The 16,252-nt window shown below is 41.9% G+C and overlaps 1 protein-coding gene across 1 annotated transcript; it reads left to right on the top strand.

Moving 5' to 3' along the window:
• The first annotated feature begins 11,750 nt into the window (after positions 1-11,750).
• On the top strand, positions 11,751-15,515 carry LOC114556658 (calcium homeostasis modulator protein 6). Its single transcript, XM_028579660.1, has 2 exons — positions 11,751-12,428; positions 14,199-15,515. Exons 1-2 carry the CDS (start codon positions 11,883-11,885, stop codon positions 14,622-14,624), a joined length of 972 nt encoding a protein of 323 aa, XP_028435461.1. The 5' UTR covers positions 11,751-11,882; the 3' UTR covers positions 14,625-15,515.
• Positions 15,516-16,252: the final 737 nt, after the last annotated feature.

Here is a 16,252-nt window from a genome sequence, read left to right as displayed (position 1 = left end):
GACCGCTTCATCCCACAGACTTTAAGACTCCCAGGCTCTGGGATCATCACTATTTGTGTATACCTTATATATTACTCCTCATTGCACAAATTCAATACTACATCCCTGTTTATATTCAGCTTATTAATTTGCAATTACTTTCTTTTATCCCTATGTCTACGTTTTTTTTTTTTTTTTATTATTATTTTTTTTTTTTACAAACCAGTTAAGTTGGGAGGCTGAGAGCCTTTTAATGAAAGTAAAGACCTTTAGTGACAACGACTGCTTCTGACAATAAATAACGGGTGTAGCTAATAAAGTGGCCACAGAGTGAACATGACGACAGATGGCGGATAATAAAAGAACCTCATTTAAAAAAAATCGGACAATTTTGGCATCACCTTTAACTCAGAACGAAGTAATCCCTCAGAAACCAGTAGCTAGCTAGCTATGTTTTGAGTAACGTTAACACCTGATTTAACGCTCGTAACTGTTAGCATAGCTGTGGGAGTAGGCTAAATATTCGCACTACTTGGTGAATTATATACGCCGAATGTACCAAAAGACGCTATCGACGTTAGCGCTCGGGGTCTTGGGGCTATTTAGGAAAGTTGTGTTTTACGAAACACTTGAATGCGACATTTGTGAATGAAGTGTTGCCTGAACGTGTCTTCATGTGCCTCGGCTAGGCTAACGTTACCTGCTGCTCTGAGGGCTCAATCTGGTGGTTAGGATACAGAGCATACGATATAATGACCCTTCGCAGTATATTACCAGTTATTAATTGTAAATAATAAATTAATATAAAACGCAGTCTGTTCAATGAGTTACAGCTAGCTCAAGCTGACCATAAATAACTAGCTACCTAGCTAGCATTAGCTGGCACACTCACCTGCATGTTCTGCCATTTCTTGGCCTTTTCAAGGACAGTTAGAAACCCTTTATTTGTAGTTAAGATTAGATAAGATTAAATTCCGTTGACTGGCGGAGGAAACGTTACAATTGTACGTGAATACGTAATGTCCAGTGTTGCACACATAAGATGGCTATAACGTTAGCTGAAATCTGTCCGCTCCGCTCTAAACAGATTCTTCTTCTAGTCGTCTGTGTCAGTGTGCAACCAACGCGATATTTCACAACGCCGCCCCCTGCTGCCATGGACACGCCAGGAAATACAAGACGGGGTTTAATCGGTAACTGGAAAAGAGCTTTTTGGATCATCTGAATTATGGAAGTTTTTAGACCTTTTCATTCAAATGGCAAAGCATTTAGTATTTGACAACATTTCCAATTTACAAATGCAATTTGAATATCACAACGCATTAAACACGGTTCAATAACAGTTTTTCCCTGTCACAGACTGATGGCAAAAACAAAATAAAACACTGAACAATTCACTGTGATTAAATGTGCAATACTCCTCACTACTTCACTCTACTTTGAAATACCACTGTGCAATATTTGCAATATTTATTCTCATACAAATGCATAGGCTACCCCCCATAGTTGTCACACAGACCCATTACCCTTAGGACAGTGTTTATAACCAGGAGTTAAATTGGGATTTGTAATGTTATTTTGTTCTGATTGTTCTCATCTCAGCTCCGCCGAGACAAAAATAGACATGCCATTTCAAAAATCTTTCATTTATTGTCAGAAATATCATGTTTTCAAAAGCATCACTTTCATCAAATTTTATGTGACATATTTAGACTGCAAGCAGGCACATCCGGACAAACGAACAGTTATGTGCCGGGGCTGAGCCCCGGCCCAATTGAACCCCTGTTTATAACCTATATATTTATTATTTCTACTGCCTAAGTTTTTTTCTTCTTTTTGGTAGGCTATGTTTACAAGCTCCTGGTTTACAGTAGTACTGACACTCCACTTACATTATTCATAATTAGGGGTCCAAGCCCGAGTCTGCAAGAACCGGCGGTAGCAATAGCTACGCCGTTCGCACAGCAGGGCTGTGGAACCCTATTGTTTTTCTAAGGATTATTATTATTCTTCTTCTTCTCCGCCTAAAACTCCGACTGCAGCCTAAACCGTATATGGTGGGGGGTTGCCATTTTCAGGACTGGTCCAGAACCCCGCAAGGACCTCAGGCGCAAAATTTCACCCAAACGCGTTTGGCCCCATAACTCCCACACCGTAGGCTACACCCGACATTCAAAAACTATACATCTACGCGTTCCCTGGATCCAACTGAATCACGTGATGTAGGCCACGCCCATTTCCGCCTAGACTTTCATGCGTGAAAAATCGTGATTTGTCAAAAACCTACTTTTTCGAACTCCTCCTAGACCGTGCGACCGATCTGCACGAAACTTGGTAGGTAGCATTTCCAGACTAACCTGACAAAAAGTTATACAAGAAATTTTTGTACAATAAAAATTGTGCATATAAACGCACAAACTAATTTGTGTAGCTAACTATGAAAACACCAACTTTGCAATATCTCAGCCAAAATAAATGCTATCAACGCCAAACTTTAGATTATTCTTTGCCATGAACCTCTGGAGGTGGCGCATGCTTTTTACGAAAATTGGTCACTAGGGGGCGCTACAACTACAAAAAGTTTATATCTCATGAACGGCTCATCCGATTTATACAAAATTTAATGGGTACCATCAAGGGCCAATCCTAAAGTGGGGTACTGAGGCGTCAAAGTGGCCGTGGCCTATGGGACCCAATGTGACCCAAGTCTAGATATACCACTTACACTAATGTGAACAACTGTAAATTTACAGGGTAGATGGATAATGGGCCATGGACCACACCTACCAAAAATTACACATGTGGACCACTAGGGGGCGCTGTAATGTTTTTTTGTCTTTAACTCCCACATTAGACATTTTTACATCCACGTGTTCCTTGAATCAAGCTGAATTACCTGATATAGGCCAACCCCAAGTTTTTTTGCAATATTGCGCAATGTGCAAAACCAACTTTTTTGAACTCGTCCTAGGCCGTAAGACCAATCTGCACGAAACCTGGTAGATAGCATCTCTAGACGGACCTGACAAAAAGTTATTGAAGCAATTTTGCTACGTTAAAGTATGCGCATTTGACGACAAAACAAATTTTCCTATCTAGCTACCACACACATACATCATATCTCGGCCAAATTAAATGTTATCAGCAAATAACTTGAGGTGCTTGTTCAACATCTGACGACGATACAATATACCAAATTTGGCGAAGATCGGCCTCTAGGGGGCGCTATAAGCAACGTTTATTTGTTTCCCGCCAATTTTCTCAATGCATTTCAATGGGAAATTTGCAATTGCAATATCTCTGCCACAGTACAAGCAATCAACACAAAACTTGTGACGCTCGTTCAGCATGGCGCTCCGAGGCTCTGTACCACATTTGGCAAAGATCGGCCATTAGGGGGCGCTATAATCAACATATACCACTTTGGGCCTTTTAATCCCTTCTGAGGTCGAGAATCTTGTATGCAACGCCAAACGGCACTTCTTAATAATAACTTTATAACTTCATAATTATAAATAGTCGAAGCGTAGGGTCTTTTGGAGCTAAAAGCTAACAGTTGCCCCTTTCTGCTGATGTTTTCTTTGTCTTCCTAGACCTTGTGCATCAAACCTTTCGATATTCACCGTTTGCCCCCATACGTAATGCTTCAGGTCCCGCATTAGCGCAGCTTCCCGGGTCATCGGGGGCGAGTGGCGCGGCTCCCCGGGGACGACTGGCATCGGAGGCTTGGGCCCCGTTCATAACTGCTTGCAGTTCGAGTTTATTATATTTTTTTGCAGTCTTTTGTAGTAGGCCTATCTAAGCTTATTTTATTAGGGCCCGAGCACGAAAGTGCAAGGCCCCAACGGTGCCTTGCACTGAAAGTGCGAAGGAACTTATTGTTTTTCGTCAGATTATTATTTTTCAGAGTCCTTTGTCGCATTTTTGAGGGCATTAGCATGCACGAAAACTCACAAAAATGTGCACACCTGTCACAACTGGTGAAAATTGCCAAGTTCTGTAGTGCTTGGCCTCGGGTGTTGCCAGGGGGCTCCATAGCGCCCCCCGTCTTGTAATTCCAAAAAAAAGTAAGTTAATATACCAACTTTTCAGGGAACATAGGTCTCATCTTAAACTCCATGGAGCTATTTTTAGAAAAAATTACAAAATTTCCCAAATCTTGGTTTTCGTGTAAAAATCTTCATTATACGAACACTTGTTTGAGGACTTTAGGATGCACGAAAACTCTCAAAATTTTGCAGCGCCATGTGCAGAATATTAAACTCTTTCATCTGAATACACATTTAGTCTTGGGAGTGGTACGGTTGCTCTATAGTGCCCCCTAATTGGTTTTAGCCCTTGGGCATATTTTTGACGACCTCAATATATAAGAAAACTCACAAAAATTGGCGCCAACATAAACACCTGGGAGCTTTGTGAGACTGTACAACGATTTGGGCCATACCTTTAAGCGGGGTCCATAGCGCCCCCTAAGGCGTGGAAGGTCTTAACTTGGACATAGTTGCTCCGATCTTCACCAGATTTAATACCCATATTGCTCTAATCATTGCAGACATATTTCCCATTTACCTTCATTAGCTCCGCCCAACCAGAAGGCGGCCATTTTTAATTATGAATTTTTCAGGTGTTTTACATTCTTTCGAACTCGTCCTAGGCCGTGATTTCCATCTTCTTGAATCTTTGCAGGTACTATCTGTTGACGAAATGTTATCCAGAGAATTTTGCGTTATCTTGGCAACAATTATTCCGATTGCCCCGACACTTGACAAAGTTTTTCCTCATGGCTGGTTCAGCATCTGTGCCAAAGTTGGCGGCAATCGGCCATTAGATGGCGTGTTTAAATTTTTTTTAATTAATCAGTAAAATATTGACATATGGGAACTCCTGGGACGTGAGTCCGATCGGCACTTGCATGTAGACTTGGAGGACCCTGGTGACAAAAAGTTATCAAAAGAATTTTGATAGCTAAAACAATGCGCAAGTTATGGAGGACCAACTTCCTGTAGGTGGTTGTGGAAACAGGAACGGTTGTATCTTGCATACGGTTATTCCAGTGGACACAAAACTTAGTGCAGTTGTTCCTCATGTGCCAATGAGGCTGTCTGCCAAATATGTCATCAATTGGCCTTTAGATGGCGCTGTTTTAATTATTTTAATTAATTAGCTAATTTGCTTTGAGCGAAACCTACTTTTTTTAACTCCTCCTAGAGCATGAGTCCCATCTGCACAAAAATATATACACGCAGACTCGGTGGACCCTCATGACAAATAGTTATCAAAAGAATTTGGATAGCTAACACAATGCACAAGTTACAGAGGACCAACTTCCTGTAGGGGCTGTCGAAACAGGAAGTTGCGTATCTTACCAAGATTTATTCTGATTGCCACCAAACATGACACAGATGTTCCGCATACGGGCTTGAGCATCCATGCCAAATGTAGAGTGAATTGGCCATTAGATGGCGCTGTTAGAATTTATTTTATTAATTAGCCACATAACGATATATGGGAAACATACTTTGTCTAACTCCTCCCTGTGCCGTGAGTCCAATCTGCATGAAAACTTGGATATGGACTCGGTGGAACCTCGTGACTAAAATTTATCAAAATAATTTTGATAGCTAAAACAATGCGCAAGTTATGGAGGAACAACTTCCTGTAGGTGGCTGTTGAAACAGGAACGGTTGTATCTTGGCCAAAGTTATTCCAATTTACATGAAACTTAGAATGTGTGGTCTACATGTGATGTTGCGTTTGCCAGTACCCCCCAGATGCAAGAAGCGAGGGCCCGTCATCGCTGCTTGCAGCTTTAATTTTATTTTATTTTCAATTCAATTCTATTTTATTTATAGTATCAAATCATAACAAGAGTTATCTCAGGCAGTGTCTGCCTCCCGAACCCAGACTGGGAGCTGGTTCCACAGGAGAGGATCCTGATAGCTGAAGGCTCTGGCTCCCATTCTACTTTTAGAGACTCTAGGAACCACAAGTAACTCTGCATTCTGGGAGCTCAGTGCTCTAATGGGACAATAAGGTACTATGAGCTCTTCAAAATATGATGGTGCTTGACCATTTAGAGCTTTGTAGGTCAGGAGAAGGATTTTAAATTCAATCCTGGATTTTACAGGAAGCCAATGCAGAGAAGCTAATACAGGAGAAACATGATCTCTTTTCTTAGTTCTTGATCAGATCAGATCTGATCTTGGATCAGCTGGAGAGTCTTAGGCTTTTTGAGCAACCTGATAGTAAGGAATTACAATAGTCCAGCCTGAAAGTAACAAATGCATGGTCTAGTTTTTCAGCATTGTTTTGAGACAGGATGTGCAGGTTAAGTTGGAGATCAGAGATTAACCGGTGTTAAAGCACACCTACTGACCAATCAATAGGTCGATTGATAACGGCGTCACCATTCTTAAAGAAGATCAGGCGGAGCTCGGTGCAGAGAGAGAGAGAAAGGGGGAGAGAGGGGTACGCTCATAAAAGTTAAAACATTTAGAGACCAACAACCCCATTAACATGGGTATTTTTATAAATATAGCCTATATATTTTAATGGGAGGGAATTACATATCTGCTTCTTGAGCCGTGTGTCGCCATGCGCACATCGGTTTGAATTATGTTTTTATATATTTTATTTGCGCTCACGATCGCGTCCCACTGCCAGGGTTGCAACTGAAATAATAGGCTAAAGCAACGACAGTTTATGGAAAGCACAAGTGTAATATGGCCAGATCTTGGTCCTGACTGATGGAGTTGTGATTTAAACATCTACAGCGTCGGCAATTTTTTTCTGCCAGCTTTCCTTCCTGTTTTAGGAAGCAGCAACTGTATTGCGTTTTCCCTGGAAAACCAAGTCTGTGTCCTTCATATTTATGTAGAACTATAATTTGCTCTTCTTATATAAAACATGCGGCTGTGGTAGATGTTTGCGATTGGTCGTGGTGCGCAAACACCGCCTCTTTTATGTGAATGCGCGCGTCTCTAGATTGGACAAACCTGGGTTGACTGAACTAGTTGATAACCAGTGTCGTAGTACAGGTTATGCGGGACCGCGGTTGTTAGATTTGGTGGAAGCCGGGTTGCTGAAAGAAATCCAGGACAAGTTGATCTTGCTTCATAGTAGGCTACAGGGCTCTGGTCTATCCTACAGCCCAAGTAACGTTAGCAACATTAACGGTATATATTAACGGTAACTTACCTCGGGTTTTTTGGTTGGTGGCCAGATGTGTGTCAACCGTGAAGTAATGTCAGCTGTTGACCGGGATCAAATGTCACGTCAGCTGTCGGTATAATGGCAACGGCGTTCTGTGTTGCTATAGGCCGTCCGAAACTAAGTAACCTACTGACTGGGTGGCAAAGGGACTCGGGGGCAGCACATAGCATTGTGACATTATCCCCCCCCCCCAGGCCAGAAAAAAAAAACATGGACATTTTCCTTACGAAAGGTGTCACTGCAAGCTGATCCTTTTTGCCTCCCTTTAATTCAAATAAACCCATGCACATATTCTTGGGCAATTTTGAAAAGTGCTTTGAATGTAGGGAAAACATGATAGGCTAGCATACAACACTGGACAAACTGCCTTATCCGATCACTGAAAACTCCTAGGCTAGCATAGCCTACTGAATTGGTTTCCAAGTGTGCATATGTGGGTATTCTGTTTAACTTAAGGCTATTTTTTTTGCATTGTGCTTGTATTTTCTGTTTTAGATGCTCTTACACAGCAGATGGAGACAGCCGCCGTCACCCAGTTCACTTTTGCCCAGGCTGTGCAAAAGTGGCTGCGTTATGCGCCAGACCGGGCAGGAGGGACTGGACGACAAACCAGTCAGACGTCAGAGGACCTCGAACTCTAAATAGGCTAAAGATGGACAATACCGAATAAAATAAAATAAATGTGTTTTTACCTTAAATAGTGTGGTGTGGTCAGTGTTTTAAGCTAGGCTATAGGCACACATGGTGATGGAACAGTTGAAAGCTTGCAAGCTTTCAACTGTTCCATCACCTTTTAACATCCTGGCTGTAGATAAAGCAGGATATTCATTTCATTTAGGGAATTACATTTTCGTATGCCTAGCAATCATTTTCAATGCTTAATAACGACTGAAATTCCATTGAAATCACGTTGATCCATAGTTAAGTTGAAATTTCAACATTGTTTCAATATTCCTGATAATCGAAATACCATTGAAATTCCGTTGATCTTTGGACAGGATTTCAACGTGGTTTCAATATTAAAACAGGACGCAAAAGGATGTAGAATCAACATCAGAGTTCGATGTTGATTCAATGACTTAACGTTAACAGCGGAATGTTGACATAGTTTCAATGGCCCTCATTTATGAAACGTGCGTACGAACTAAAACAGGCGTACGCCGATTCCTACGCAAAGCTCGGCATTTATCAATTTGGACGTGAGTGTAGGCTGCGATCAAATCTCACGTCAGGTCTGAACTCGTGTACGCAAGTTTTCGAGTCAGTGTGGCCTTGTGGTGCAGCATATAAATTGGTTTAACAGGAGAAGGAGAAGTCATCAGTTGATCACTTATCAGTAATGGCAGATCTGGCTCTTTTAGAAGACAGGGTCCAGCACGGGGGGGACACGCGCTCTCCCTCAGCTGTTGCCTCGTTCCGACGAACAAAAACATAAAAGACACTGCATAAACTCCGCTACCGTGTGTTTATTTAATTATAGGTACACCTACATGTAGGCCTAATAGATTGCAGTCGAAGCAAGTGTATATTACTATTAGGACTATAGAAAATGTGTCAAGGATGTATAAATTAAATAGGCTAAACTTCAGCTGGAGTCCGATTTACTACGGCAACACTGTTGACCGCATCAGTGATCTCCTTCCATTCCGCATTCTTTCTACAGCCTTTAATAACAATTTTCAGGGTGCCAAATAGTACACACGTTAGTGCAAATGAACCGGAGATATCAGGGTTTCAATCTCCACCTCGGAAAAGTTCCGCTTCTCAGCCGGATTCCGTCTCGCCATGTCGTAAATTGTAGGGGCGAGGCCTCAAAACCCAGAATATGTTGGAGGCGTGATATTTAAATGACGATCGTTTCCAGCCGCTGCATTTATCAATGTACGAAGAGAAACAAAAACCTGAACAATAAATAAAAATGTTGTGCATCATCATGTTTCCTGTATTAAATATCATTGCCAAACATAACATAGGCTATACCTTTTAAAAGCGAGGAATAATAATATCCTGTCTCCTTCATATAGCCCCCACCTGGTGCTGTTCTGCACACTGCTCTCCGGGCATCGGGTCATCTGGCTCCATCGCTACATTTATGGCACCGTGTTTTCCTGCGAGATGTTGTACAGAACCCCCTCAGGCTAAAACAATGTTTCAGACCGGCGCATAGAGGTCTTCTAAAAGAGCCAGATCTGCCATTGCTGATACGTGATCAACTGATGACTTCTCCTTCTCCTGTTAAACTGAGTATATGCTGCACCGCAAGGCCACACTGACTCAAACATTTGCGTAAACGAGTTAAGACCAGACGTGAGATTTGATCGCAGCCTACGCTCATGTCCAAATTGATAAATGCCGAGCTTTGCGTAAGAATCGGCGTACGCCCGTCGTACGCCTGTTTTAGGTCGTACGCACGTTTCATAAATGAGGGCCATTCCCTGCAGACAGTCCTCTTAAAATATGCTTGCATTCTACGATATGAGTTGCCTAGTGTTCTGCAATCATGTGATCATTTTGGATCCTTCAAGAGGGGTCTCAAGACTTATCTGTTGGTCTTACACTTAAATAATTAATTCATTCTTAGAGTTAATATTTGAATATTTATGGCATTTTTATATTTTTATTATTATTGATATTGTATTGCCATTATTGTTATTATTACTATTTTGGTTAATATTGGCTTAGCAACTTCGAATTTAATTTTAACTATTGTAAGATTCATATTTTGTTGCTTTGGACATAAGTGTCTGCTAAATACTATAACCATAACCCTTCCCAAAAGCTACAATAAAGCTGACAGTAGTATATGCCCTGGAAAAGAGCACCAATACAAGAGAAGCTAATTAAGCCATTCAAGGAACACTGATGCTTGTATCAACACTGATTTTATAGATCACAGACTTTTCAGCTACCCAACAGGCTAATTACATTTTTCAATTTTCAAGCTTACATTTTCAATGTAAGCTTAAACAGTTTTTGTTTTTAGACAGCCACTAACTTTAATGTTACATTACATCTCTTCCATCTTTTCGTCACTCGCTCCCATGGCCCTGTCATGGTCACTCGCTTCCTCCTCGGCTTCTTCCCTGTCATGATGTTGTTTCTGCTTCTCTGTATAGCCAGCCACCTCTCCTCCTTCCTCTAGTCTACTTCAGGTAATGCTGATGTTGAAGCAGCTACTACAACCCCAAACATGTCCGAGATTTTGGCACATTTTGAGGAATCCGCCTGTAGATTCTTAATCTTTTTCTCCTGTAATTTCTCTGCACCTCTCTTGCGCATTGGTGGTCGTTTGTCCATTTTAACGGTGAATGCTAAACTTCCAGCATATAACTATTACAGCTCGTGTCTCAGGGCCGGGAGGCGTGGCCATGGTGGGATTCGTAAATTTGCGGCCCGGAGTGCAGAAGGGGGTTCCCGGATTTGATTGGGTCAGGCCAGTGCCAATAAAGAAAATTAACCAATGGGCCGCTGTGAGTTCTTCATGGGCCGGCCTGGCCAAAAAAAAAAAAAAAAAAAAAGGCCTATTTATATCGGCGATTCCGCCCAAAAGTGCGTCGGCCCACCGGGAAAATGCCCGGTATGCCGGATGGCCAGTCCAGCCCTGGGGACAGGTTATCACCTACAACAGGTGGAACACATCAGGGTGGGGCGGAACAATCAAACAGGTCCAGCCTGTTTGATTGTTCACAAGACGGGAAGTAAAACCAGACAAGATAGGGAGAAAAGACAGACTTCAAAATAAGGAAACAGACAGAACATACAGGGCCGGCCCAAGACTTTTGGGGGCCCTAAGATTTGGTTTGGGGACTTTCCACATTGTAATGTTTTGCCACTGTACTTGGCACTAAACCAACGTGTGTATTGTAAATATTAGTTTAAGCACTCATAATGTGCAAATTAGCATTTAAAGACTAATGTGGGACCAATTAGCAGCAATTAATCTTTAAATCTGTTATAAGCTCAATTGTGAGACATTTCAAGCGCTCTTGGGGGCCCTCTGGTAGCCTCGGGGCCCTAAGCAGCTGCTTACTTCGCTTATGCGTCGAGCCGGCTCTGAGAACATATATACAGAACACTCACAATCGTGACAAAACTAGGTTAGTGACGGTTTATAACTGAACTTTTGTCACCATTTAGAGATCCTGATCTCATAATTAACATAATAAATAATTATGAGAGAGTGTGTAGGAAAGCAATGTGCTTCCATGCACTCATTTTGTATTTAAAATGTGTACAGAAATGAATTATTTTGCCAATAATGTTCATTAATTATAGTGTGGTCTAGTCAAACAATAGAGGAACCTAAGATCAGTGTGACAACATACACATCAAAAACTCTACCCAAACATCTCTTTCATCCAAAAGATTCCCATTAAAAGATATTTCATAAACTCTTTTGTGTATAATATAAGTGGCCATCGTGTCTATCCACGAAATAACGTTTCAGTCTGTAAGAGGAAACACACGCTCTTACACACAGAGGTTACAAGTGTGTCCTCTATCTATTGTAACTACAGCCTGCATAAATAAATCTTGGTGATCAGGTTTTGGGTTAGGCCTACACCTGTGGGGGCTGGTTTGGGGTTTCGAGGGGGCTGGCTCGTGACGACAGACAGACAGACTTATAGACACAAAAAGGTGGAAGTGAAAGCGTGAGTGTCAGTCGCTCTGTCACACAGTAGTCAGAGAAGATGGAGAAGTTTAAGACGGTTCTGGACATCGCTACCAAGCAGAACAGCCTCGGGTTCGGGGCGGTCGCCCTGGTGACAGCGGTCGGGGAGCAGTTCTTCTCCGTGGCGATGTTCTCTTGTCCCTGCAATGACCTGCACTTCCTCTACGGGATGGTGTTCCTGCTGGTACCCGCCCTGGCTCTCCTGCTGCTGGGTTTCATCCTAAGGAGGACGACGTGGATGACGCTGACGGGTGTGTGCCAGCGCCGGGCCGCGCTGTGCCGCAGGAGGAGGCTGACTGGCGTCTGCGCGGCCCTCTTCCAGGTGTGGAGCACCGCGCTGGTGGCGCCTGCCAGCTGGATCGCCGTGGCTCTGATCAACGGGAAATTCTATGAGTGTGCGATGACCGGGACCAATGTGACCGCTTACAACAAGTACCTGTGTGGAGAGAAGGGCTCTCGGCTCCAGTGTCAGCAGGAGATGTACAGGCTGCCCTGCGGGACAGGCACCAGTGTCCCGCAGATGGACAGGCAGAATGTCCTGCTCACCCTGAAAGCTCAGTCTCAGGTAACCCGTTTAACTAACAAAGTAGTTGAAACCATTGGACCGTTCTCACCTGGATCAAAAGAAACACAACCTAACTGTTTACACGTACATGGTTATTTTTTACAAACGGAGACATTTCCCTTCGTTTGTACTCTTCGTTTACACGCAAACGGAGAATTCGCCTCTGAAATAGAGTCTGTCTAAAAACTCTGTTTGCACGTTTGCATGTAAACTGAGACAAACGGAGGTTTAGGCAGCCGAGAGATACAGAGGACGTGATTAGTGTTGACAAGAAGAGCCGCTTGTACGGAGTGATACTTGTTCCATAAACACCTCCAACTCAAAACTTAAATAAAAATGTGTTCTTAATGTTTAATCGGCGCTGTCTCGCCGTCACATTGTCCGCTACGGAGCGCAGGAGGAGGAGATGGCCCGAATGCATGGAATACAGGATAGCATCAAATACCCTGGCATTAGATAACGGCAGAACACAGTGTAAATAACTAAATATCTGTCTTTAATACTGTGCATACATCATCAAATGTCAAAGTCTGAAAATACAGCCGTTAAGCTCTCGCGCAATCGTTAATGTCCTCGTTATCGGTCCAAACTTTAATACGGTTTGTGACAAAACCTGCATGAAGAAAAGTGTGTTTGCCTTACACTTACTTATTAAACTTTATTTCGTCTTCAAATTGTATCTCGGGGTGGGGGATACCACTAGTTGATGCTGTGATGGCAAGGTGTTAACATCACAAATTGCTGTAAACATATAAATTCTGCGTGACCCCCGTGCGTAATGCTGCATGATGGCACTGCTGGCCCTGCAGGAGGACTACGCTAATGGAAGAATCAGGTGAGAAAGAGACTTCAGGGACCATGACGATGACTGGCTAATATGCCGATTTAGATTTTCTAAAGCTGAGCTCTTGGATCTATGTACTGAATGGGGTCCAGTAGAGAGGGAAACGCACCGGAACCATCCCTGTCCAAATACAGGTCCTTGCCACTTTTGCGGGAAACCGGCTGTATCCAGAGGGAAATGTCAGACAGATAAGCGTTTTTTTTTTTAAATAAATATTATATACAATCTTCAACTTTATCACTAAGGCTCGTTTGGATATAATATATAGTTCTGTTAAATCTTATCATATAGGTCTGGTATATTGAAGCTGTCCCCATGTGCCGTAATGCCTGCCGTTTTGGACGTATTATTAATACATGTAGTTATAGATCCGGGTTCCATACACTGTGCAAGAACAGGCCGAAATTATAATTCAATTTGCAGCAATTCCTGAACGTCTGACAAGTTTTTTGCTTTTTCTCTGCCAGTCATCATGATTCGGTGTAACAACTGCCAGTGTCATTCATGTACTGATCAGCATTCACGAGGTGCTTTGCATTGACTATTTATGGTTAAAAATGGGCGTGCACAGGGCGGGATAAGAGGCTGATCCACGTACGCATGCTTGTAGGTGATCCCTGATTCATAAAGGGAACATTGCTTACAGGTGTGCGTACAGACGGTTTTATAAATCTGACTTTTTTTCGGCGTATGCCATTTTGGGCTTACGTACACTTGTAGTAAGGGTCCTACGCAGTTTTATAAATGAAACCCCTGTTGTACATTTAGACCACTTCTTGTTACTTTTTGTTGTCAGTTGGAGCCATTAGCTGCATAAAACATTGCTCTCGTTTTTTTTTATCCTTTCGTTTCACGTATTCATGTGTGACAAATGTCTATGCGGCTTTCTCTATCCCGGATTCTAAATCCATACTGTGTGACCACATATTCTGGGTTTGCTGCTCGTCACCTCTATCATGTTGTCCAGTCTGCTGCTGACCTGTGTGGCTCGGTGCACCTCCCCCATCAGTTACCTCCAGCTCCGCTTTTGGAGAGACTATGTCCACGAAGAGAGCAGCCTGATGGATTCATACACCACCAAACACGCCGAACAGCTCGCTGAGAGGAACGTGAAGAGCTTCTTCTACAAGACACCGCCCGAAGAAATCCTCACCCCTTCCAACAAGGACTGTGAGAAGATCTCCTCCCTCTACAAGTTCAGCACCAAAGACAACTACTACAGCACCTTGCACCGGGTGATGGAGGACTGTCAGGAAGTCGACAACGGGATGATGAGGTTGACTTCGGTCAAGTCAAATGAGCCTGTTGACCCCAGCCCTTTGGTTCTTGGTTTGTATGATGGCTCGGTGTGACAAAAATTTTCAGCATCAAAGGATGTCTGAGTTAGGGTTAGAACAGTTTGCAGATATATGTATTATACTGTGAAGTGCTCATAGTGCAGATCTGGCTCTGAGGAGTTCATCCACAGAGCCAAGGGGCAGTAGGCTACTTGGTCAAAATCCAAAAGTATACCGACGAATTATAAAGCAACGCCGCCCCCTGCTGTCATGGACCCAAATACAAGACAGGGTTTAATCAGTAACTGGAAAAGAGCTTTTTGGATCATGTGAATTATATATAAGTTTTTAGACCTATTTATTCAAATGGCAAAGCATTTAGCATTTGACATTTCCAATTTACAAATGCAGTTTGAATATCACAACACATTAAACACGGTTCAATAACAGTTTTTCCCTGCCACAGTCAGACTGATGGCAAAAACAAAATAAAACACTGAACAATTCACTGTGATTAAATGTGCAATACTCCTCACTACTACACTCTACTTTGAAATACCACTGTGCAATATTTGCAATATTTATTCTCATGACAAATGCGATAGGCTACCCCCCATAGTTGTCACACAGACCCATTACCCTTAGGACAGTGTTTATAACCTGTATATATTTATTATTTCTACTCTAACAGTTTTTTCCCCTTCTTTTTGGTATGTTTACAAGCTCCTAGTTTACAGTAGTACCGACACTCCACTTACAGTATTCATAAATTATATTTGTTTGCAGTCTTGTATAGGTTTTTCTTTTTAATCTTATTTTAATGGCACAATCTTTTTCTATTTTACTTTGTGTGCTTATCTTTGCCCTTAACTCTTTTTTACTTGACTCAAAGAGCCTGCACAATAATCCATATGTGCCTGGACAGTTTGGTGTATGCACAAATGGCAAATAAAAATCTCAAATATGCATTTTTTCAATTGACAATTTAATATGCAAAGTGACAATGCAATCCAATTTATATTTATATATATATATATATTTATATATATATATATATATATATATTTATATATATATTTATATATATATATATATATATATATATATATATATATATATATATATATATATATATATATATAATAAAAAAACACACACCTTTGGTCAACTCATCAATCAAGCACTGTAAAAGGGCAACAGGTGAGTGTACCTGTCTCCCCCAAAAATGGAAGGCAAGGTTGCAGTAAGAGGAAGAGTAAGGATGAAGAGAGCAGATTTAGCTGAGATAAAGCTTTTACCAGTAATTCATGCTTTATTTGATGTCTTCACAAGTGTTTTTGCTGTGCTTATGTAGGCTACTATATTAGGCCTATATTTACAGAGAAGGGAATTACATTTTATAAATTAGATGAAATGATTAGCGCCAGCATTGCCCTGTCTTATCACGTAGACTTGTCAGGGATTGCTGAAGCTAAGGACCCAAAGTTAGATTCGGATAATAGAATTGAATGACAAAAACTTACAAAAAGTGTCCAGAGGTTGGCAGGCAAGCAAACACAAAAGTAGCCTAGTCCCAAAAAGCACGCGGAACACAAACGACATCAAAACCACAAGGACCACAGACAGATGCCGCACACAGACACGACGTAACGTAACAATCCGACAAGACACAAAGGAAACAGCCTAAATACACAGGGTAACGA

The sequence above is a fragment of the Perca flavescens genome, chromosome 6 (assembly GCF_004354835.1).
Source record: "Perca flavescens isolate YP-PL-M2 chromosome 6, PFLA_1.0, whole genome shotgun sequence".
Taxonomy (NCBI): domain Eukaryota; kingdom Metazoa; phylum Chordata; class Actinopteri; order Perciformes; family Percidae; genus Perca; species Perca flavescens.
Note: the sequence above shows the minus strand (reverse complement) of the source record. Positions and strands in the feature narration are given on the sequence as shown.